At 47.2% G+C, this 24,692-nt stretch overlaps 1 protein-coding gene across 6 annotated transcripts in view; it reads left to right on the forward strand.

Annotated features, from left to right (window-relative positions):
- LOC105012369 (solute carrier family 45 member 4) overlaps positions 1-24,244 on the forward strand; it is a 47,842-nt gene extending 23,598 nt beyond the window's left edge. For all 6 annotated transcript variants that reach the window (XM_010873162.5, XM_010873161.5, XM_034294789.1 and 3 more), the window contains 6 exons: positions 12,583-12,771; positions 16,274-16,453; positions 16,965-18,136; positions 18,425-18,524; positions 19,270-19,481; positions 20,337-24,244. In XM_010873162.5, the coding sequence (XP_010871464.2) occupies positions 12,583-12,771; positions 16,274-16,453; positions 16,965-18,136; positions 18,425-18,524; positions 19,270-19,481; positions 20,337-20,699 (2,216 nt within the window). In that variant the 3' untranslated portion in view covers positions 20,700-24,244. The remainder of the gene's footprint in view (positions 1-12,582; positions 12,772-16,273; positions 16,454-16,964; positions 18,137-18,424; positions 18,525-19,269; positions 19,482-20,336) is intronic.
- Positions 24,245-24,692: the final 448 nt, after the last annotated feature.

Below are 24,692 nucleotides of genomic sequence, written 5' to 3' on the forward strand. Positions count from 1 at the left end.
TTTCATTCTGTGTATTAAAACCCACAGCAGTGTTTGGAAATTGCAGATGACTGCCCTAGGCCGTTATTTCATTAGGCAGGTTAAGAACACTAGAAAACGCAGTGAGAATTTGTAGTTAACTTAAAAACCCACCAATCTGTAAGCGCCACCGTTCGGAAGTTCTAACTGTGCCGCTTTTGCCTAAACGCCTCGTCTCACTGGGAATAACCGCGACGCGGGCATGTTACTGTGATTTATGATTAGTCAGTCTGTGTATGTTATGTAAAAGGTGACCTCATCAGCCCAGCGGCCCGAGTTGGATCCCTGCCTTCAGTCTGGTGTGAGTCTCAGCCACACTGCACTGCTGCGTGCTGCTGCATCGGCTGGGCCGACGCTGAGGACCATCCCTGTCTGGACCTTCGTGTCATCGCCCCCACTTTACAGCCCCCCACCCCACCGAGAGCAGGGAGGGCGACAGAAAAGAGAGGCGTGGTGTGATCGAGAGGGGCGTAAAGAGGGAGAGTGCAAGGAGGGGGGTTATGGAGACGGGGGAAGGAGAGTGGGCGAGTGGGGTTGGGGGGGGGGCAAAGAAGGGGAAAGAACTAAGATGAAAAGAGAGGCAGAAACGTGGAGGTGGGGGGAGGTGGGTGGGTGGGTGGGAGGGAGGTGTTCCACTGTTCCGTTGGTGGTACCGTTGAGAAGTGTTTGTGGCCTGAGTCTCCTGTGAATGTTTGGTTGGCACCTCGGCAGAGCTGCTGTTTTCCTAACAGGAACCAACCTAATCGTGGCTCACAAACGTGGGAACAATCGTAGGAGAATAATAGTCCCCGTTTCAGAACTTTTCACCAATTTTTTAAGCGCGCTCATTGTTTATTTTTTTTCCTTCACACAAGGTTAACTGCCCAAATGTGACATTTTTATAGTTTATTAACTCCAAACCAGACAATAAATGAGAACAACACAGTACCTGGGGAAATACAATGTCAGGCAGAAATAGACCGGTCCAAATTTCTGTCTGCCACTCGTTTATGCTCATTGACGGCACTGTGGGATTTGGGGACCCCCTGCCACTACTGAATAACTAATAACTGCTTGTTGACATTACGAGAGAGACAATCAAATGCTGATAGTCTGATTGGTTTGTTTGTTTACATTACATTATATTGCGAGACATTACGTTTTGCAAGTCTGACGACAGTTCTGTCAGATATATGCATACACATGTATATACATAAATATATATGTGTATATATATATACACATACATAAAGACACACATATATAGGCATATATATATATATACACATGCATATATATATATATATGTCATATTCTTACATATTAAACCAGTATTTGTCTTTGAGACTGGTTATTTCTGTTAGCCTCTACTGCATCCAAACACCTCATGGCAGTAGGGAGTTGCCCTGTCTGCATCTGAATTCTCCCTCTGCAGTACAGTGCCATGGAAGAGTATCTGCGAGTATCTCCTTGTTTGTGTGCGTGCGTGTGTGCGCGCATTTCTGCATGTGCCGTAAAGATCATGAAAATGTAGGCATGACGCACGTGGAAAGGCTTATTTATATATATTTTTTTTTTCTGTTGCGTAATTGCTGCAGCAGGATTTATAATGTATTAATACTATCAGCGTGCGATGCTGCGCCTTCCACAGGAACCCTGCTGCCGAGACCCCCTGACCCGTCACTGTAAAGTGTCCCAGGTCAAATCGCAACGGGCGCAACAATCCGGTGTTCTTTCCCCAAACGAGTCAACCCTAACTGCTCCCTCATCAGCAATTTTCCAGGTCAAAAACAACCACAGCCTGTCATAAAGGCTGCAGGTATGATATTTTCCTGGCCCGGGGGTGGCCAGCGTACTTTGCAGTTATTTTTTCTGCTGCCCCTTGAACTAACTATAAGCACAAACATGTCACGTGATCTGTCACATCCACATGCCGTTGGTTAATCCCTGGCTTCTCTGCCCTGTGATACGTTGTCCAGAAATGCCAACAATTTGCAGTGGTGGCAAGGAGGCTTCCATGTTTCCATCCACGTTTGTCTCCCTAGGCCAAATAAGAAGAATAACCACAAAGAGATGCGAGGGAAAAGTTTGCCAGGTATGGCCGGAATGTGGGAGCCAGCAGATTTGTTCATCAAGCCTACCCTGTATTTTTGTCAGTGGATGGATTTTTGGGGGGTGAGGTCACCCAAAACCCCTAAAACGATCAGCTGATGAGGGAACACACACACACACACACACACAGGCCACAGGTGGCCTTTCTAATGCTCCTGGAATTTGTGGAATTTCAAGGCTGTTTTGTGGTTGTCTATTCGTTTAGTGAATTCCACCAGTTCTCATTAACAATCCCCATTCAGTATTCCTGCAGACCAGGTCAAATTCTAGGACAATAGTTGGTTGGACAATAGTTAGTAGGACATTGCAGTCTAGGGTAAAGTAGGTGGATATGGGACATTTCGTTTGACGTTGTAGTTGTGGGGTAGGGTTGTAGATGTGGGGTAGGGTTGTAGATGTGGGGTAGGGTTAGGGTTGTAGATGTGGGTTAGGGTTGTAGATGTGGGTTAGGGTTGTAGATGTGGGGTAGGGTTGTAGATGTGGGGTAGGGGTAGGGTTGTAGATGTGGGGTAGGGTTGTAGATGTGGGGTAGGGTTAGGGTTGTAGATGTGGGTTAGGGTTAGGGTTGTAGATGTGGGTTAGGGTTGTAGATGTGGGGTAGGGTTGTAGATGCGGGTTAAGGTTGTAGATGTGGGGTAGGGTTGTAGATGTGGGGTAGGGTTGTAGATGTGGGGTAGGGTTAGGGTTGTAGATGTGGGGTAGGGTTGTAGATGTGGGGTAGGGTTGTAGATGTGGGGTAGGGGTAGGGTTGTAGATGTGGGGTAGGGTTGTAGATGTGGGGTAGGGTTAGGGTTGTAGATGTGGGTTAGGGTTAGGGTTGTAGATGTGGGTTAGGGTTGTAGATGTGGGGTAGGGTTGTAGATGCGGGTTAAGGTTGTAGATGTGGGGTAGGGTTGTAGATGTGGGGTAGGGTTGTAGATGTGGGGTAGGGTTAGGGTTGTAGATGTGGGGTAGGGTTGTAGATGTGGGGTAGGGTTGTAGATGTGGGGTAGGGTTAGGGTTGTAGATGTGGGGTAGGGTTGTAGATGTGGGGTAGGGTTAGGGTTGTAGATGTGGGGTAGGGTTAGGGTTGTATATGTGGGGTAGGGTTAGGGTTGTAGATGTGGGGTAGTGGTAGGGTTGTAGATGTGGGGTAGGGTTAGGGTTGTAGATGTGGGGTAGTGGTAGGGTTGTAGATGTGGGGTAGGGTTAGGGTTGTAGATGTGGGGTAGGGTTAGGGTTGTAGATGTGGGGTAGTGGTAGGGTTGTAGATGTGGGGTTAGGGTTAGGGTTGTAGATGTGGGGTAGTGGTAGGGTTGTAGATGTGGGGTAGGGTTAGGGTTGTAGATGTGGGGTAGGGTTAGGTTTGTAGATGTGGGGTAGGGTTTGGGTTTAACTAAAGGGACCTGTCTTTCCCCAGGCACAGCAGGACTGTTGGTACATCCAGACTCTCCTCACTTCACCTGTGTGGGAGCCCCTTGCTTTTGCCTGTCCTGACCGGATAGGGTCCAGGTGGGGCTTATCAGGGCTGTTTGGTTCAGCATCCCAAATCTCCTCCTTCCAGGAATGACGGCGCGGCAGTTGCTGACGTCAGGGCTGGTACACCCACGCGCCGTCCCTACCGTGAGGCTTTACTCTCCCACGGCTTCTTCTCTGTTGTGTTTCGCATTGTCTCGAAGTCTGTGAGACCTTTCATCCGATTCCCCAAAACAATTGGTGCCCGGCTGAACCCAGACCCTTTGGCCGGAGAGACACGCATTCGTTTGGGATTATTTAAATATAGCCGTGGTCATTTCTCCAAACCCTTGAACCATCTGTGCCCACAAAAGCAGGAAGCCCACAGGCTGTGACCCACTTGGTTTCAGTGACCCCTTGGGAGTGTCTGGGGTCTGACTGGGGTCTAGTAGGGGACGGCTAATGAGTTGCAGTGACTCTGGGGGGGATTGACGCTGAGCGGTGTTGTTGTTCTTTCTGCTGTCAGATTTCAGCTGGCGTCTGTGCGGATGCCATGAAATCCTTCGGGTCTTTTTTATAACAGACCTGGTGTAGTCCGATCCTCCTCCTGTTGTGAAAACAGAATACGAATGGGGTGTAGGAAAACATTTATTTTTCTTATGTTGGTGGGAGGTATGTGGTAATAATCCGCAAACGTGCTCACTGTGTTCTAATATGTGCTCTGTGTTTGGAGGAAGAATCCTTTCTCCCTCTCTGCCCCTCTCTCTTTCTTTCTCTCTCCCTCTCTCCCTCTTTCTATCTCTCCCTCTCTATCTCTCTCCCTCACCTCTCCTGTTCATTCCCTGAACTAGCTGACTGGCTACTGGCTGCTGCAATATTATCTAACAGCACCAAACAACAGCAGCTGTGCGCGTGCATGTGTGTGTGTGTGTGTGTGTGCATGAGTGCGTGCGTGTGTGTGATTCATGCAGTTTTAATTGTATCCATCAAGGGGTGGAAGACGAGACGAGCCAAAAAAACTCCTGTGACATCAGCTCTGAATCCACCAATCAGAGCCAAGGGAGCCCTCTCTCTTCTCATTCGCACACACGCATTATGTCTTAGCTCTAACCTTGAAGGTGCAAAGGCTGCGCCGGCCTTCCGCGTATGTCCGTAGGACGAGGAATACCACTGACTGCACACGCCATGCAGTGGGCATACATGGATCAGAACAGAAAACATTCTCCCTCACACACACATAGAGATGGGCATACATGGATCAGAACAGAAAACATTTTCCCTCACACACTAATGGCCATTCAAGGATCAGAACAGAAAACATTCTCCCTCACACACACAGAGAGATGGGCATACATGGATCAGAACAGAAAACATTTTCCCTCACACACTAATGGCCATTCAAGGATCAGAACAGAAAACATTCTCCCTCACACACACAGAGAGATGGGCATACATGGATCAGAACAGAAAACATTCTCCCTCACACACACAGAGAGATGGGCATACATGGATCAGAACAGAAAACATTCTCCCTCACACACACAGAGAGATGGGCATACATGGATCAGAACAGAAAACATTCTTCCTCACACACACAGAGAGATGGGCATGCATGGATCAGAACAGAAAACATTCTCCCTCACACACACAGAGAGATGGGCATACATGGATCAGAACAGAAAACATTCTCCCTCACACACACACAGAGAGATGGGCATACATGGATCAGAACAGAAAACATTCTCCCTCACACACACAGAGAGATGGGCATTCAAGGATCAGAACAGAAAACATTCTCCCTCACACACACAGAGAGATGGGCATGCATGGATCAGAACAGAAAACAAACAGAAGTGCAGCGCTTGCCGCGCCTCCCATCTGTCTCTGCCCATCTGCTCTTGAACGTCTTCATTGCGTGCCAGTTCCTTGGTGCCCTCCACTCCGCTGGCAGAGCCTGATGAAGCGCTTCGTTACGGCTTGCGGTGCGCTTTAAACCGCTGGGCTCTAATGAAATCAGTTAGTGCAGCCTGGCCAACATGACTGATGACTGCGTTGGAAGGAAGACCCTTCTGATTGTCATCGGGCCTCCCTGTCTCACTCCACTAAATCACATTCAAGTGCTCCGCTGAATCCCATTTTGCTGAGTCAGCTAATGTGAGAGATTAGGATCCAGGTGATTGTCTGACGCTGTGCCAAGGCAACAGAACGGGCTTCCCTCCTTTTGTTAAGCGTCCATTGTTGGTCAGAAGCTGTGGCAGATCTACAGTAGACCTGGTTTCTCCATCCGCGTCTCCTTCCAGTGGTGGTGTCAGGATGGGGACGCGCTCCGTCGCCTTCATGCTTCAGAAGTGTTTCGTTTGTGTGAGTGGAAACCCATGTCTCCTGTGCGCGTTTCATTAGAAACCCAGATCACCTGGTTGGGAACCTCGCTCCTCATTTGGGTCATTTGGGACATAATATAATCATTAATGTCTAATGCAAATCCTCACGTTCCGTGCTCTCTCTCTCTCTCTCTCTCTCTCTCTCTCTCTCTCTCTCTGTCTCTCTCTGTCTCCTTATCTTTCTCTGTCACTCTAACTCCCCCTCTATTGATGTTTCTTTATCTCTTCCTGTCTATCTCTGCCTCCCTCTCCCTCTGTCTCACTCTATTTCTGTCTCTATCTCGGCTATTTCTCCATCTCTGTCTCTCTCCCTCTTTTTCACTGACCCCCTCCATCTATCTCATCTATCTCTGTCTGCATCTGTCTGTCTGGCTGTTTTTGTCTGTCTGTCAGGCTGCCATGCACCTGACCCAGGATGACTGGCAACACTCAGCACAGCCCCAGAATGCACCTGTTTCCTTCCATTACTCTATCACCCAACCCACAGCCTGTGGGCTGATTCACTTAACCCCCGTGCCCTTCCTTCCTCCCCCCGTCCCCCCTCGCCTGCACTCCCTGACCCGCTTTCACTCCTCACACCAACTGCTCGGGCCCGGAAAACAATTTCTTGGCACAGTTTAATTTTCTCATGAAAATCCCTTGAGTGAAAAGGTTCGGACGGGAGGGGTGAGGGGCGGATTGCGATGTTTTATGAGTGGGAGGGACGGAGGAGCGCAGGCATGAGTCATGCAGGATTCTGAGTCATCGTAGTGTAGAGTTGTGGGTTGGTGATTTGATTGGCATATCTGAGAAATGTCTGTGTGTGTGTGTGTACATGTGCATGGAAATGGGCATACATGTTTTGATTGCCAGGTGCATTAACTTCACCTTTAAGTATAGAGATACGAGCAGAAAACGCAGCCCGTGGCCTTTCTACAGAGAGCGTGCAGGTTCGACATCTGAGACGTGCCAGAACACGAACATCCTCGTAGACCTTTTTCGAAAAACCGTCCGACCATCAGTCGAAGTCGAGCCTCCTCTGTCCCAGCCAGTTGGATGCAAACGTCATTGTTTTCCCGACTGTCGGCTGTGCAGTGGGAACTGACCTGACACCTGGCTCACCTGAGGACTCAAGGAGGTGCAGTCCTAGCGTTTTCCATCCCGTGGCTCCGTTGCGTACGTGCGTGAGCAGAGCTGGCACCGAGACTACATAAACACACAGAAGGGCCTGTTAGGCGGAGGAATACGTTGTAGGGGAGAGTAATGGGCCGTCTGTTCTCTTCCAGTTGACTTCCACATGTGAGAACAACGTTGGGTGTTGTTCCCGTCGTTCCTGCACGTCGTTGTTACTCTCCGTGGCTTGTTGCGTCTCCATCTCCACTGTCTGTACATCTCTCTCTGTCTCCCTCTGTTTCTCTGTCTTTGTCACTAGGTCTCTCTCTTGCCGCGTCTCTCTCTTTCTCACCCCCCCCCCTTTGTCTAGTTTGCCAACTCACTGGTTTTGTGAATGTCTGACCTGACGTAAACCCCTCTCCTATGTCTCACTTAGCCACCGTCAATATTTCCTGAAGAAGCCCAGTCATACTGCTCTCAGTATTGTTTGCCATTTTTGACCTGGTGGGAAAAGAAGTTGCTTTATTTACTATAATCTTACGTCCTGTTTGGATGTTTACCCCCGAACCCTTCCCCAAAGAAACAAAACTGCTTACCGGCAGATTCAAATCAAACATTTTATGTGTTTGTGTGTCCTATGAGTGACCTTAACCAAAAACCTTGAGGAGGAAGCTGTGTCTCATTGATCGGTCATTGAATGGTCGTGTGGACATGTCTACAGGAAGACGGTCTACAGGCGACGGGAAGCAGAGGGGTTTGGAGGCACACCGAGGATACAGGAAGTGATGGTGTTTGGGGCACTGAGGCCCTCTAGGTTCCCAAGCCACCCGGGTCATGGCCGTCAGCAACCATCAGGCTCATGTGAACCACAGTGTCTAGTCTACTGGTATACACTGTGGGGCTGATTGTAGTTTTCTCGTGCCGCCCACACAGCCGACCACACAGCGTTGACTTCCCACACTGGTTGGACTGAGCACTTTATATGTTTTTAATGATCAAGAGGATTCCAGAGATCTTAGAGTGGAATTTTTGATTTGCCAGTATACAGAGGACTTTGAAAGATGTACTTTCAACCGGAAATACTTCTTTTCGACGTATTTTAACTGCCTGGTGCTGTTGTTGTGCCGACCTTTTTTCTGGCAAGTAACGTTTTATTTTTTCGAAGGCCCAGTGTGCTTTACGGAAAAGGACCATGAAGTGTCGTCAACAGTTAAAAGTTGACTCCTTGGAGTGACGGTGTGTTTTGCCTCCTGCTGTAGCCTGCCTCTCTGACCCACATAGCAAAGCAGGCCAGTTGAATGGAAAAGTACTGCCACGCCCCGGGCAGCCATGGCTGGCTGCCTCTCCCTCCGTGGCCCCGAGGTGCCCGTGTGAGGCACAACAAGCCTGTACCCTGGTGGGGTTAGTGTCTACGCAAGCCCGTTCCTGGGGTTTTGGAATGGGGTGCTGGCAGCTTAGCCTCGTGACCTTGTCATGAGAGAAACACGAACACTTTGCAGAACTGACGTTGCAGGTCTGGTTCACATTAAAACTGCACATTCAAGGCCCAGGTGCAAGTCCCAAAACCTGAAGGATCTGGAGAAGGTCTGTATGGAGGAGTGGGCCAAAATCCCTGCTGCAGTTTGTGCAAACCTGGTCAAGAACTACAGGAAACGTATGAACTCTGTAATTACAAGCAAAGGTTTCTTTACCATATATTAAGTTCTGCTTTAATGATGTATCAAATACTTATTTCATGCAATAAAATGCAAATGAATTACTTAAAAATCATACAATGTGATTTTCTGGATTTTTGTTTTAGATTCCGTCACTCACAGTTGAAGAGTACCTATGATACAAATTTGACTTCTAGATGCTTTGTAAGTGGGAAAACCTACAGAACCTCCTTTGTTTTCTTCTGGATTCTTGCATAATGACTTCCTTCTTGCCACCTTACCAAACAAACCCGATTTGTAGTATTTAGAATATTGTTTTCCGATGCACCTGACCAGTGTTTCTCTCTCCCTCTCTTTCTTTGCAGGCCAGACCAGGAGAGCACTCTAAAAACATTCAGTCACACTCTTGCCATCTTCCTCTGGCCAACCCACAATGATCTAAACTCTAGGCTCCTCTAACTACTCTAAAACCTCTTTGAATACCATAAAACCTCATTAAGTAGCCTGTGGCATGATTAAGTACAATAGAAACTACCCAAGAAACTCTTTATACACTAGAACCTCTTTACGTATACTAGAACATCTTGAACTACCCTAGAACCTTTTTCACTAGCCTAGAACCTTCATTACTACACTAGAACCTTTTCACCACAAGTGTAAAACTGTGGAGAGAGCATGATGTGTGGATTTGATGGATGGTGGATAGGATAGACAGTTGGTTTGATCATCGTCTGTTGGCTGCATACGTTGATGGATGCATGAAGGTTTGTCAGAGTATGTTATTTGAATATTACCAGCATAGATGCTATTCTACATATATGTTCACTGAGACTCCATTCTGTTTCTGGCCAGTAGCCAATGATTTGGCCCACTTCACCAAGCTCCCTTGACATTCAGCATGTTACGTTACGTAACAGGACCGCATTGGCCAGGGTCAGCCTGTCAGAGAGATCACAGACACCTGCAGATAGCTTCAATGTCCTTTAATAGTCCGAAGAAGATGAGTGCGTGTGTGTGTGTGGTTGTGTGTGTTTATGCTTGAATGCGTAGGTGCCAGCCCTGTCCTGTTCTATTCTGTCCTGTACGGTGCCTTAATCCTGTTATGAGCATACAGATGGGTGGATTAAAGAGAAACATGGCTCTCATGGCTGCTGACTGGGACAGCAGAGTTGCCACTGATTCCCATTTAAAGCTGCCCGAGGTTTGCATCCTGGTTGGCGGATAAGAAGGGTTAAAATGAAGAGACCACTGCAAATTGAACGCTTCTGTTTCTCACTCAAAACCTTCCTTTTCAACTTTTTTGGAAAGGAAAGAAAAAGCTGCAGTGGTCTCCGGAGCTGTATATGCATGTATAGAGAGAGGGGGAGGGAGGGGAGAGAGTGAGTGAGTGAGAGAGAGAAGCGAGAGAGGGTGTGTGAGACAGAGAAGGAAGAGAGAGTATGTGTGTGTGTGTGTGTGGTGTGTTTGTGTGTGAGTGAAGCAACACAGAGTGTGTGTGTGTGTGTGTGTGAGAGAAGCAAGAGAGAGGGAGTGTGAGAGATGCAGACAGACAGACAGGTTGTCATCAATCCCCCCCTGAACATTCAGCACGCCAGACTCTGCACTATGACCCCTCCTGTGGAAACAAACACATCCAGCATCAAACCATTCATACTGGTCGTAGGCCCTTTAAATTACATGGCCCGAGGTGACAAAAAACATCTGTCTCTTGGATTGATTTGTCTGATAATTACGTAGGTGTGACATAACATAATAGCTGTTGTTTCATGTGCGAAGTGAAGCGTTTTTTTTTGGGCTGGCAAATTAGTGGACACCGGCACGTGTAGTTGTGCAAGAATATGCCCACAAGAAGGCTGTTTAAAAGCAAACGGACCCACGAGCACCTTCAGCGTCGGAGTTGCAGGAGCACATCAAATGTTGTGACAAATGAAAGCTAGCTAGCTAAAAACAAGGCCATGGGTCTGTCAGCCATTTTCCATTCATGAATTAGGGGATCAGCAAGGCTTTCATTTCTGACTTATTTCTGAATTCCGCGTGCGTTCCACTGCATTTCACTGCACTATAATTTCTTTTGTAAAAGTACTGCGAGCCATTCAGTCAGTGTTGTCTACTCTGTTTGGAACACAGAGTGGAGCGTTACATTTCCGTAGGCTACTTCAGAGAGAACACACCCTTGAATCTTTCATAGTGGATGTTTGTAGTAGAAAGAGTACAGCCCAATGGAGTTATTGATAATGCATTGACTCGGGGCAGGACGCAGCAGTGACTGTTTCATTCTAACGTTTTCATTGTGATTGTAATATTACTATGGTTGCTAGCTAGTTGGCTAGCTTACTGAAATAATGTAGTTTTTAGTATTGTTGGCTAATTGCTAGTGTCTGATGATTGAAGTTGACTAGACCTGAAGTGTTTGTTTACTTTATTAAACATATAAAAAGGGTTATTCTAAAGAAAGCCATCAGCAATTGAAGCTTGGGGTGTACTGTACTTGTTTTTTTCCCAACTATGATATTGCATATATAATTGCAAACTAGAATCTTTCAGTGTCATTTGAAAGTGTTGAAAAGTAGATTAAATATCCAAAACAAATGTACTTTCTTGGGGATGAACATACTTCTCACATGTCCTAAGGAGCTCCCACTGACTTTAAAGTAGTCCTGTGCATCTCGAGGAGCATTAACAGTAGAACAACTGAGAAGCCTAGCTTCTTGTTTGTTTTCCTGTGGATAGCGTTATATTACGACGAGAGTTTCAAAGCTCTGGTAGTCCTTATACTGTGGTGACCTCTACCACAGTATAAGGACTACCACAGGCCTCTACCACAGTATAAGGACTACCACAGGCCTCTACCACAGTATAAGGACTACCACAGGCCTCTACCACAGTATAAGGACTACCACAGGCCTCTACCACAGTATAAGGACTACCACAGGCCTCTACCACAGTATCGCGACCTGAGGTCCATTTGAGACTAATGACTGTTGGGTCACAAGCCATGAGATATCCCACTGCTGTGCACAAACACACACACAAACACACACACACAGATAGACAGAGAGACAAGCACACGGAGTGGGGCCGAAACTTTTACAGTTTCACACATCGAATCCATGTCCACCTCACGCCCCTGCCGCAATTGATTCTAACATAGTGTACTGTACAACTAGCACAGTACTGCATGATGGGAGATTCCCACAGCCAGACGTAGGTTCTGACTGCCACGGCCCACCCCCCCGCCACCCCCTTCCCTCCTACAGGGCAGCTCTCACCGGGCAGAACGAAACAAACACTCTCTGTTCTCCCACTAACAATGAAAGGTGGCCTTTCATTGAGTGGCTTGGCTGGTTTGGATCTGAGTCGGGCGGGGGGGAAGACCGCCAGCTCAGAAAGCCCCAAAGAGGGTTAGGGTTAGGGGCTTACAAGCAGACCCTGGAGTCCACACTCTGGGGACCATTGGGATTGGAGTGGAATACTAAGAAAAGGAGTACAGATCTGTCTTTGGGTACCAAGGCCAAGCTGGCTTCAGCTCCGGTCTGATTCCTTGTTTGGGTCAGAGGTTAGGATATATTCAGCACCAGCCTAACGTTGTCCACACTGTGCCAGATATTACGTCTGTTTGTGTTTTTCTTCCCCCCTCCTGTATAGACCAAAGCCAATGTCCTCCAGGTCATAACGAAACAGCTCTTTATTCACTCAAACAGCACCTACTTGGGCCAGTCGCCCTAACACAGACTACACGTCGTCCTAGACTGAAAGGCATGTCCAGTCCACTGGGTGACCTGTGCTTTTTTAGGCCACGTTTAGTATTGCTGTGTGTCCAGGAAGTGTCCAAACTTGAAGTTAAAGGACATGATTAACTTTATCAACGACGATGATTAACCTTAACCTGACCCGTCCCCGTCTGTCCCCAGGTCTTCCAGAACAGTATTACAGCCTAACGTGGTTCCTGAGTCCCATCCTGGGCCTGATCTTCACGCCGCTGATCGGGTCGGCCAGTGACCGCTGCACCCTGAGATGGGGCAGGCGACGGCCTTTCATCCTGGCCCTGTGTGTGGGCGTGCTGCTGGGAGTGGCCCTCTTCCTCAACGGATCGCTCATCGGTAATAACGCGGCCGCCTTAAAAACGTTTATCCGGTGCGACTCGCGGACACAAAACGCGGTCCGTCTCGCACACGGGTTGGTCGTAGGTTTCGCAGCGACAGTCCCGGCGTTGCTAGCGTTGCGCTCTGCCAGCTGAGCTACAGAAATAACAGAGGTGTCGACTGGTGTGGGACGGTTTGGCGAGGCAGTGGGAAGGCAGGGTAAGGCCCGTAAAGAGAGCTGCCGTACTCTCAACTGAGGTTTCAGTAACCAACGTTTTTTTTAACATTGTTACATTGCCAATATAGGTTGAGCCTGAAAGTTGAGCCTGTGAATTTCTAGTTGTTCAGCACTGGAACTGGAATCGATCGGATCTATTCACCTGGGAAGCCAGTTTAAAAAGCTTCAGGCTATTAGACACGACTCGTCCAATCGGCGGCGGCAATGGTGTCAAACTGGTTCTTTGTTTGAGATGAGAGGCCTCACTTTACAGGAACTCTGATGGACACCTGCCATGTCCTGCTGAAGCAGAGAGCTTTAAGGCCACCTGATCCCACAGTTGACAGCTGGGTGTCGGATCCAGCCACTACTGGGAAAGGAATTTGCAGTAACCCAATCCGAGGCTCGTTGTTTCTGGCAGATTAAGGTCCACAGGTCCTATAGCCTTGTGGTCTTGCAAGTGCCCTGATGAAGATATAGTGGACACACACGCACCATCTGAGATGCAAGTATTCTAAACCCACCTTTAATAAGTCTTTGAGGATGGCTGGCTAATTAAGCCAACTGCAGATCATATTTGTGGGTTTCATTCTCTTGCATTGGTTGTGTGTGTGGGTTTGTATGTTTACTGTATGCCTGCACCTTTGTGTGACAGAAAGCGGATTGAGTTCACGGAGCAGGCAGTTGTGATCAATGGTAGCAGCCAGTCGGTTGGTCGGTCAGCCAGCCAGTCAGTCAGCCATCCAGTCAGCCAGCCTTTCAGCTTCACCTAATAGGCACTCTTCTGGAGTGGCAGTCGTGATGTGAACCATATTGAATGGAAAAGTAGCTCTCACTGAGTCTCGCTAATGTGGTTCTTAAGAGTTCAAAAAGGACCTGGGAAAGAAGATGGTTTGGTCCTATAACTTGTAATTGTATACACACATGCACACACACATTAGCACCAAAAGTTCCAGTTCCATCCTTCATTACTCAGCCGTTGGCCACGGTAAATGAGTTATTACTGGAAGTGAGCCTAAGTGCCTTTATCTGTGCATGTGAAAGGAGTGGAGCGAGAAGAGATCCATTCTGCCCGGCGCTTTAAAGGCCCGGCAGAGAGGAAGATCAATACATACCCCACAGAGCTGTTGTGTTGCCGGCTTCAGGATGGTCAACCAATTAGGAGTGGAGTGCAGGCTAGTAGCAGAGGGGACAGAACATTTAGGGGGGAAAAAACTGAAAAGGTGAGTGAGGGAGTGAATGGGTGTTTTTGTGTACATGTGAAATCTACGTGTATATGTGCATGTTTCTGTGAATGTGTGAGTTTGTGTGTGTGTGTGTCCGGGCGGTGCCCTCCCAATATACCACCTGGAACAGCAGCCCAGCCAGGCCTCAGCAGCGTTTTGGCTTGTGTGTCTGCTGACCTGCGGGCCCAGTGTTGTGTGTGTGTGTGAACCCTGTCAGTCTTTGTGACATGGGAAAGGACTAGGAACCAGTTCACAGGAAAACACTTCCTGTTGTGCCCCCTTTCTTACCTTTCATTGCCTATCTGGAGCCGCTTCCTGTCTCCAGCGTGAGGTCCCTGCGCCTCGGGCCCGCCGGCTACTCCATTGTCAGAAACAAATGGTTTGCTTACTACGTTCGTGGGCCGGCTGGGCTACAGGCTCAGTGCAGACCGAAATGCTACAAAAAGAGTCTTTCTTGTTCTTTGCTCGACTGTTAACACTTGTTTTCCTCCTCCTGTGCTCCGGGTGGCTTTTCCTCTTTTAATGTGAATGTGTGAATAATTACTTGTTTCTTTGTCTGGGCCAAGAATGGGGGGTTTCTCTGGGCTCAGTGTTGTGATGGAAGCAGTTAATGGGAGTGTACTGGGAGTGTATGGATTCCAAGTTGAACAGGCAGTGGGCCAGCTGTTGCGTGGACATTATTGACACTGCCAGTGCAGGATTGAAGCTTTGTCTTACAGCAGTGCAGTGTAGTGCAACTTGTCTGTTCTCATCAAACATGTAGACATACAGTCATGTCAAAAAGTAAGCACACAAATTGTGTAATTTGTTATGTACATATTTAGACATTAAGATTTGAGCATAATTCCAGGCACATTTATTGTACTGGCATGTTTGTGTGTTAATGCAGTTGCATGCCATAATCGTAACCTAATAATCCAGTATTGATTTACATATGCAAACATAGGGACATCAACACGCAAAATCAATATCTTGATTCAGTTTAGAGATGCAGAGTTGGATATCGCTAATCAATATGTAAACTACATTGGAATGAAATGGCCTCTATGGGCCAAGTCCTTCTCTTCCTGTGAATTAGGCCTGAGGTTTTCTGAGTGTTTTCAACCCGTGTCTGATCATCTCTAGCTCAACATGGAGGACCACTGGACAACTCTAGGCCATTGTTTTTTTTAGGCCATTTTCTTCAACAAATTTCAATCTCAGATGGTGTGTGTCTGCGTGTGTGTGTCTGTGTGCTATAGGACCTGTCAGAAATAACGTGCCTCAGTTTCTATCCTCTAATAGTTTTACATTTACATGACATTTTAGTCATTTAGCAGACGCTCTTATCCTGAGGAACTTACAGTACAGTAAGTGCAGACATTTTAAAATAGCCAGGTGAAACACCCACAGAGCTTAGTAGTAAGTGCATTCTATTCAATGAGTTTTTGGCAAAGGTCAGTGCTAGAAAGAAGACCATACAAATAATGAATGGTCCTGGGGCGGTCCGGGGATGGTCCTGGGGCGGTCCTGGTGCGGTCCGGGGATGGTCCTGGGGTGGTCCGGGGATAGCCCTGGGGTGGTCCTGGGGTGATCCGGGGATGGTCCTGGGGCGGTCCTGGGGTGGTCCGGGGATGGTCCTGGGGCGGTCCGGGGATGGTCCTGGGGCGGTCCTGGGGCGGTCCTGGGGCGGTCCTGGGGTGGTCCGGGGATGGTCCTGGGGCGGTCCTGGGGTGGTCCGGGGATGGTCCTGGGGCGGTCCTGGGGCGGTCCTGGGGCGGTCCTGGGGTGGTCCGGGGATAGCCCTGGGGTGGTCCTGGGGTGATCCTGGGGTGGTCCGGGGATAGCCCTGGGGTGGTCCTGGGGTGATCCTGGGGTGGTCCGGGGATGGTCCTGGGGCGGTCCTGGGGTGGTCCGGGGATAGCCCTGGGGTGGTCCTGGGGTGATCCTGGGGTGGTCTGGGGATGGTTTGTGCACCCATTTGCAAATAGTCAGTATCTGATTCCTCTCTTATTTTAGTCTTCAAAAGGATTTGCTCATTAATGACTCTTTAATCAGTGAAATCTGCATTTTCTTTAACACTCTGCTCGTGTTCCAGGGCTCGCCATCGGCGACGTGCCGAACAACCAGCCCATTGGTATCGTGCTGACGGTCCTGGGTGTGGTGGTGCTGGACTTCAGCGCAGACGCCACGGAGGGTCCAATAAGGGCTTACCTGCTGGATGTGGCAGACACAGAAGAACAGGACATGGCCCTCAACATACACGCCTTCTCCTCCGGTAGGTTTTGATCCAATCGGCTCAGCGACTTTTCAGGATGGATGGGCAGGATGTGGGTTTGGCGATTGGCCTTGTCCGGCCATGCCCCCCTAGCGAGTCGCTGCGGCAGGTTGTGGCGGGAACGTGTGCCGGGAGACCCTTCCTGGTCGAGCAGGCATGTGATTTGCCAATGTGTGCATCAGGCTGGGGGTTGTTGCATTGAGGCACGGCCACGGTCGCCGTTTGGCCGCCATAAAATTTGGAGGGGAGAAAAATCCACCAGTTTCAGAAGAGAAGCATTAATCAAATGGAATACGTTTAGTATGTTCGAAACAGTATAGTTTGAATCGCTGTGCTTATTTAGTTTACATATATACTAAAACCTAATACCTGCACACACATGAAGCAGGCTAATGTGGGGAAAATATAAAGAGAACAGACATATTTCACTCGTATAAAGACAGACTTGGAGGCATTAATTGTGTGCCTGTGTGCGTGCGTGCGTGTGCGTGCGTGTGTGTGTGCGGGTCAGGTTGTGGGGGAGCGGTGGGCTACGCGCTGGGCGGTCTGGACTGGACCCACACCTTCCTGGGCTCGGTCTTCAAGTCCCAAGAGCAGATCCTCTTCTTCTTCGCTGCCATCTTGTTCACCATCTCCGTGGCGCTGCATCTTTTCAGCATCGAGGAGCAGCGCTACAGTCCCCAGCAGGACCGCCTGGATGAAGAGGCAGACGGCGCCTCCACCACGGCCAACAAGGTTAACGGCTCCCTGGGGAGGTCCCAGAGTCAAAACCCCCCAAGCACGATGCTCGTCGGAGATGATGACATCTACGACCCTTGCGACCGCTACGGCTTCTACGGGAACGGCGAGGAGGACCGGCGCTCGTTGCGGGACATGGACATGGACTTCCTGGACGTGGAGATGGCGAGATCCAAGTCGGACTCCGTCCTGCAGATGGCAGACGCCACACTGGATCACCTGGACCACGACGCTCTGTTCCTGCGCCACATCGAGCCGTCCATCTTCGCCGACCGCCTGTCATCCTACCACGGGTCCCCACCGCGGCGGAGCAGCAGCGCCGGCAGCCAGGACCTCCTCAGGACATCCAAGAAGATCAGCCGGCTGTCCCAGTTCCTTCAGGAGCAAGACCGGGACGGCGAGGAGGCGCTGCTGAACAACCAGCTGAACGAACAGAAGACGCCCAACGGCAGGGCCCACGCCAACGGCTTGGGCCAGGGTGCCAACGGGCACGCCTGTATGGGCATGAAGAACTCGGCGAGCACCAACGCCTCGATGCGCCGCCGCCGCCACATCTTCTACCGCCAGCCGTCCTGCACCTTCTCCTACTACGGCCGCGTCGGCTCCCACCGCTACCGCTACCGGCGGGCCAACGCCGCGCTGCTCATCAAGCCGTCGCGCAGCCTCAACGACATCTACGAGGCGCAGCGCCGGCAGAGGAGGAAGCAGCAGAACCCGCGGGCGCGCCACCAGTCGGGCAACACCAACTCCAGCGGCGACACGGAGAGCGAGGAGGGCGTCGAGACGGAGACCACGGTACGATTGCTGTGGCTATCCATGCTGAAGATGCCCCCGGAGCTGATGAGGCTCTGCGCCTGTCACCTGCTCACCTGGTTCTCCATCATTGCCGAGGCTGTCTTCTACACCGACTTCATGGGCCAGGTCATTTACCACGGAGACCCCACGGTAAGGCGGCCGCCCTGCCAGGGTCGTGATCAAACCCGCTGTACTTATGTCTTGGGCTTAGTGTTTAGCCAGGCGCGAATGTACATAATGTGGCTTTTTTTTAATCTTTTTCATCATGCAAATAAAAAAAACAATTGAACGCACAAAAAAACTCCATCTCTGGGTTGCTAGATGACTTCTTGTCTACCTGGGATTTTAACCGGTGAACCTCGGGTAACCTCAGGGCTACCAGCCTCCCATTCTATATCAGTAAGTGAACTAAGCCATTGTTTTCCGTCTTTTTTCCAGGCTCCTGCTAATTCCACAGAGCTGCAGAACTACAATAAGGGAGTTCAGATGGGATGCTGGGGACTGGTCATCTATGCCTTGACCGCCGCCTCCTGCTCAGGTGGCTCACAAATCCCAGTTGACTGAATGAATGAATAAATGAATGAATGAATAAATGAACAAGCAAACAAACAAACGATGTGAACAAGGACTGAGTACACAGGGTACCGGGCTCAAGTTTGTGCGGAAGGTTGGTGCATGACAAGCCAGTGAGCTGAGATCTGTGCATGTGACAGTCACACATAGGCAAAAAAAAAACAACATGCAAAATAATTGATACAGATAACGATAAAAAAGTGTGTAAGCTTTTTCTGTGTCACGGCTGCTTAGCTTTAGACAGAGGACTTACTTTGGGCCTCGTGTCAAAATGGGTTATGAGAAGTTTGAGTCCGTGTCACGGAATCCTCACCACCTGCTAGGATGTCAGCCAAATGTTTTGAATTATGAGCAAAAGGGTTTTGGAAATTGCGTTCTGAAGAGGCAATGTAGGAATTCATCTGTACTTTGTGTATTTGTTAGTGATCATGGTGAAATAAAAAAATATAATGCAAACATTTACATTTTGGGGTAAAATATTTTTTTTGCCTTTCAAGACCATAAACACTTTTTGTCTGTTAAATAATGTGTGATTTGTTTTAGGGCGGAATAAACACATGGGGCAGGGAATAAGATGACCCCCCCCCCCGACACACACACTAAAATACTCTCTGTGACAACTGTTGACTTCATAAAACACTCCTTTCCTTGCTTCTAACAGATAATCACAGATGCTTACAAACCAGTGAACTGTTGTTGTTCTTTCGCAGCCCTACTGCAGAAATACCTGGATAACTTTGACCTCAGCATCAAGGTCATCTACGTCTTGGGTACCCTGGGCTTCTCCATCGGCACCGCCATCATGGCCATCTTCCCCAACGTCTATGTATCCATGGTGATGATTAGCAGCATGGGCTTCATCTCCATGAGCATCTCCTACTGCCCCTACGCCCTGCTGGGGCAGTACCACGAGACCAAAGAGGTAACGGGCTGTAGAATACACTCGGTAACACAATGTATTGCTAATAGACCATTTGCTAAGCGCTGTGCTCAGGCCCTCCGCGATTATACACACAAATAATATACGTTACTGATCTGACAGGCCAGTTTATGTGCATTCATAAAACATGTTAATACATACTGATATGACAGGCCAGTTTATGCGCATTAATAAAACATGTTAATACATACTGATATGACAGGCCAGTTTTTTACAGACTAATATAAAGTTTCCACTGTTTTACAACTTGATGAGTTCTTAAAATAATATATGTACTGTGGTTCCCACAAGGTAGACATGCACCTTTTATGTGTTAATAAATATGGTCATGATCTCATTGGCTAGAAATTAGCAGTAACTTCTAAAGGATGTTGTTTTCTACTCAAATCCGAGAGATCAGATTAAAGATGTCAACTGACAGTGGCGATGTTAACCCTGTTGACTGTGATGAAAGCCCCCTAGAGCAGGACGCTGCTGTGTTAGTCAGTTCATGGAATATTCTAGAAAGGTAAAGCTTTCATGACACTATGCCCAAGACAAATTGAGCACTCTGATGCCAGATGCACCTGTATGCCACAGAGGATGCCAGAACAGGAAATACACAAGTTTATACGTTAAATGCAAAATTGGACACGAAATTAGGTAAATGTAGTTCTTTAAACCAGGTACAGCTTAATGTACTCTGTAGAAAAATAAAATAACTTGTAACCAAGTCTGATAAGAAATTCTTCATTTCTCTGACTGCGTGGCTTGTGTCCAACGGGGGCTCCAGGTTTCTTTTTTTCAACGACAACTTGGTAATAATTTGACTCTACGTCTTCTCTCCCCCTCATTCAGTACATCCATCACAGCCCCGGAAACTCCAAGCGGGGTTTTGGCATCGACTGTGCCATCCTGTCGTGCCAGGTGTACATCTCTCAGATCCTGGTGGCGTCTGCGTTGGGCGCGGCCGTGGACGCCACGGGCAGCGTGCGCGTGATCCCCATGGTGGCTTCCGGCGGATCTTTCCTTGGGTTCCTCACCGCCTGGTTCCTGGTTATCTACCCGAGCCACAGCGACATGGATGCCAAGGGCGAGCAGAGGGCCCTGACAGCGCCCGCGGCAGAGAACAGTGTCACGGAGAAACCCAGTCTTCTGAAGCTGACGAAGAAAGGCACCGCCACCACTACGTGCGAGGTTGAGTGCGAGTCCACTCTGTGATTGGACCCCATTGGCGTGGGGTTGGGGGGGGGGGTGTGGGCATAATGTTTCCATAGCAATGCAACATCATCAACAGTGTGGACTGGACTGGTCAGGGCTAACTGTTACCATAGCAATGCAAACAACATCGACGTATGACGAGAAGACAAGCCGACATTCCCTATTTCTCGCCGGCCGTTGCCACCGAAAGCTCCGCTGCACGGCATGGATCTGACCACCCCGCTCTTGATGGGCCAGGATGTGTGGAGATTTCATTTTTACTTTTTGGGGCCTCCCTCTCTTTTGTGTCTCAGTCTCCGGGCTGTGACGTGGAGAGGAGAGGGCAGCCGTCTCTTCCTCTCAGGGCCACCAGGGGCCGCCATCGAGGCGGTCCGCCTGGACAAGGACAGTACAGGGGACAGTGGATCCACACGCGACCGACCAATGTTCACACGCAGAACAGGGATCTCTCCGAAAATACGTGCACTTCACTCACCGACTTCCATGTATGAGTCAAGGAAAAGAGAAAGAAACGTCTAAGAGACGTTATATTATTCGAATACACAAATCATGGAAAAAATAAAAAAAATATCTTCCTTTTTGATTGAAAATGTTTTTTGACATGGCGGTGCAGAAGGACATTGCCATAACCAAATGTGACCAGGCGTGGTATGATTCATTGTTTTAGTTTTTGGACTTAAATGTCTAAGAGTTGCTGAACATACAGGCATAAGAGTTGCTTTCATGGTTCAACTTCCCATCTCCAGGTTGTGAAAGGGAGGTAGACATGTAAAATCAATCAATTTCCCTCATGATTTGATTGTTACACTGGCATGTTTTTATATAATATGTTGTAATGACACCAGTTACACTATCTCTACTTCTGGATTCTGAGCCTACGTTTCATCTTTCAGAATAAATTCATCTGAGATTTCATCCTCAAGGGCATTACCATTGATAGAGAACAGAAACCCTTAAAGAAAAGGTTTTTGGAGGAGGCATCTCTATGCTGCAGTGATGTCACAGAGAAGTGCATACCAAAGGCAGTGGAAGAGCAGAGAGGCGCTGTAAGGAGCTTGGAAGCTTTTCTGCCTCAGAGTGCTTTCAAGCTTCATCCGTCTTTTTCTTCTTTGTCTTCTTTCAAGTGCAATGTTAATGGATTGTGTAACTTGTTGCACAAGGTCAACTGTCATAGTTTGTTTGAAATTAGTAATACTAGTTAAATGTTTGGTCAAATGTGGCAGTGCCTGCTTGTTGAGTTGAGGGGGAATTGTGAATTTGAAAGTTAGGGGATGAAAGCAGAACTTCAACTGTGCAGGAATTCAAATAGAAAGTCCTACCACATAGCTAGCTAGGTCTTCTATTTTTATTTTTACGATGTAAAAAAAAAAATGTTTTTACTAGTTTACAGCTTAATCAATTTTGGGGTGCGTTTGAGGCATGAGAAGATTTGCACACAAAACAGATGCCGTCCCACAAAATGCTGGCCGAAGAAATTGGGTCCCCGCTGAAAAGCTTTGAATAGCGCTGTTCTAACTAAATAATAACTAAGTAATGCGACTTGATAGAAGAGTGTCATTGTAGTTTGTTTACATTTGACACCTGGTTGCTGCATGGTTTGAGAAGTGTGGCGGATTGCGCCCTGTTGAGCTGTACCCTTTAGCAGCCCTAGCTAAATGTTAACCCACCATGTTGTCTAGAAATGGCCTACATAATGTACACACACACTAAAGCAAGAATGGCTGCGTGTTGCATTTTTGTGTATCGAACATGACTGGCTGACAGGGGAAACTAGTAGGAGTAGAGCTCCTCTGTGAAACTGATTGGGGCTCAAATGTAATGGTCCAACTCATCTGTCTATTATGTATATGCTGGTTATGGCTTTGCCGGCCGGAGCTTTTGAGAGCTGGGACTATCAATAATTGTCCACGTTTGCTGTATTTCAACAGGGGTGTCAAACTCATTTTGCCCAGAGGAGCTGGACACAGTGGAAAAAGATTAAAAATGTAGGTCCATTAAGATTAACAGTTTTGATTTGGTTTTACATATTGTAAAGTATATTCTGTTTTTCATTTTCATTATTAAAGCCTCATGCAGGCTGGATTGGAGCCCCTCATGGACTGAATCTTGCTGTATGCTTGGCACCCCTGGTATACAAGATAGTGCTACCTTCCACTACATGTTGATTATATTAAACAGTTACAGAGAAAATTGCTGTGCTCTTGTTGAAGATACATGATCCATAGAAGTATATTCATGCAAATGTAATTTAACCTTTATTAGTGAATATTAAAGATAAACAGTGAGCGCAAATCTTTTCAAAATGAAAACATTTTGTTTCTCTGATTTTTAATCAGACGATTGCTGCAATAATGTTTTCTGCCTCAGTAAGAAAGACTGGAAGTGTTAAGACTCTGGAGTTGGGTGAGCTTATATAAAGCATAGGGGGATGTATGCATGTATGTCGTAGTTATATGAAAAAGATAAACAACAAACGTACTTGTAGCTAAAGAAAGCGTAGCATTGGTTTGGTCTTGAACAGAACAACCATGCTTTGAATACTATACAGTGAATACTTGAAGTGCAACTTGAGTGTTTCTAAGATGCAAGGAAGTGTATGATAAATTTCCTGGACCTCATGCCATTGACTCTGGAATGTTGAGATCGAGTTGAGGCCTATGTTTTAAGGCCTCCTGGGTGCTGGGGTTTCCTTGGTTCCATCAGGTGACAATGTAAAAGTTATGAATGTAAAATCTTAGTTGTATTGGTGTTTTATGACTGGCAGAGTGTCTGACATTGCACATAACTTGCACATACAAAGTATGAAGAAAAAAGAATCATCTAAACTGTGGATATTTATTTTTTGAGCTCTTTTCTGGTAAAATGGAGAAGTTCACTTTATTTAAAGATTTATACATATAGAGAGATATATTTACAGTTGTAACGAATTCTAGAGTTATCTTACAGTAATCAGAGGACCGGAATGTGTTTTAATGGTGTGGTTGTTGAAGAGAGTGTGTGTGTATGTGATTGTGTGTGTGTGTGTGTGAATGTATTTCTTAGATTTCAATCTCACCAATCTCACCTTTTTCCTGTTCCATTCGTCTCCACAATCATCTGGTTTACAATTAACTTTATTTTCAAAGCTTGAGGTTATGCTGAAATACCAACATTTAAAACCTTTTCATAGAAATGTATTTTTCCTCTTTTGATAGTGAAACGCTATCACACATCCCTTATGTTAAAATAGCTTTATAAGATTAACTGATTTTAGCACAGTGGAGCTGCATAAAACATTTTCCTTTACTAAAATTAGTCACAGTTACTTAAATATTAAAGAATGGGGAAAACAGTATTTGCAGAGTACTATATGCCTTGTCATTTGAAAGTTGTAAATATTATAATTTAGTTTATTTTGCTGCTATAAAAAAGCTGATTATTTTTATTAGTTTTTTTTTCTATGAGGACTGTATATACATTCTGTAAATACGCTTGAGCCTTCATATGTAAAACTATGGAAGAACACTGTATTGAATGCACCTTTAAAGAAAACTCTTAATAACCAATGGGCTTCTGTCTCTGCATTTTTCTTTTGCACTCTTAAACACGAGCTTTAGAAGATCATGTGTGTAAATTGCTACAGATAGATAGATACTTAATCATAAGCTGCCTCATCATCTCTAAATTTGTTTTCACGCTGGAGTCATCTAGTGGAAAGTGCCTTTAAAATTAAAACAGCTATATTAAAATGAACAAGATTAACATATAGAGTAATATTCACATTAAGCAGTTTGTTTAAAGGGTCAACTTGAGTAATGGCTATGGGTTGTCAGATGGTCTATGAATAATGTGAATCTGTGTATAATAATCTTTAATGAAGAGACTTCTAAAATTATTAGAGCATATAAGAATTAATAAGAAGCAATATAGGAAGTAGCAAAACCTTCACTGAAGTCAAAATAGAGGTCCTAGATGAGCACCCTACCTATATAAAGTGAATTTTGTGGATTTTTA

The sequence above is a fragment of the Esox lucius genome, chromosome 10 (assembly GCF_011004845.1).
Source record: "Esox lucius isolate fEsoLuc1 chromosome 10, fEsoLuc1.pri, whole genome shotgun sequence".
In the NCBI taxonomy this organism is placed as follows: Eukaryota; Metazoa; Chordata; class Actinopteri; order Esociformes; family Esocidae; genus Esox; species Esox lucius.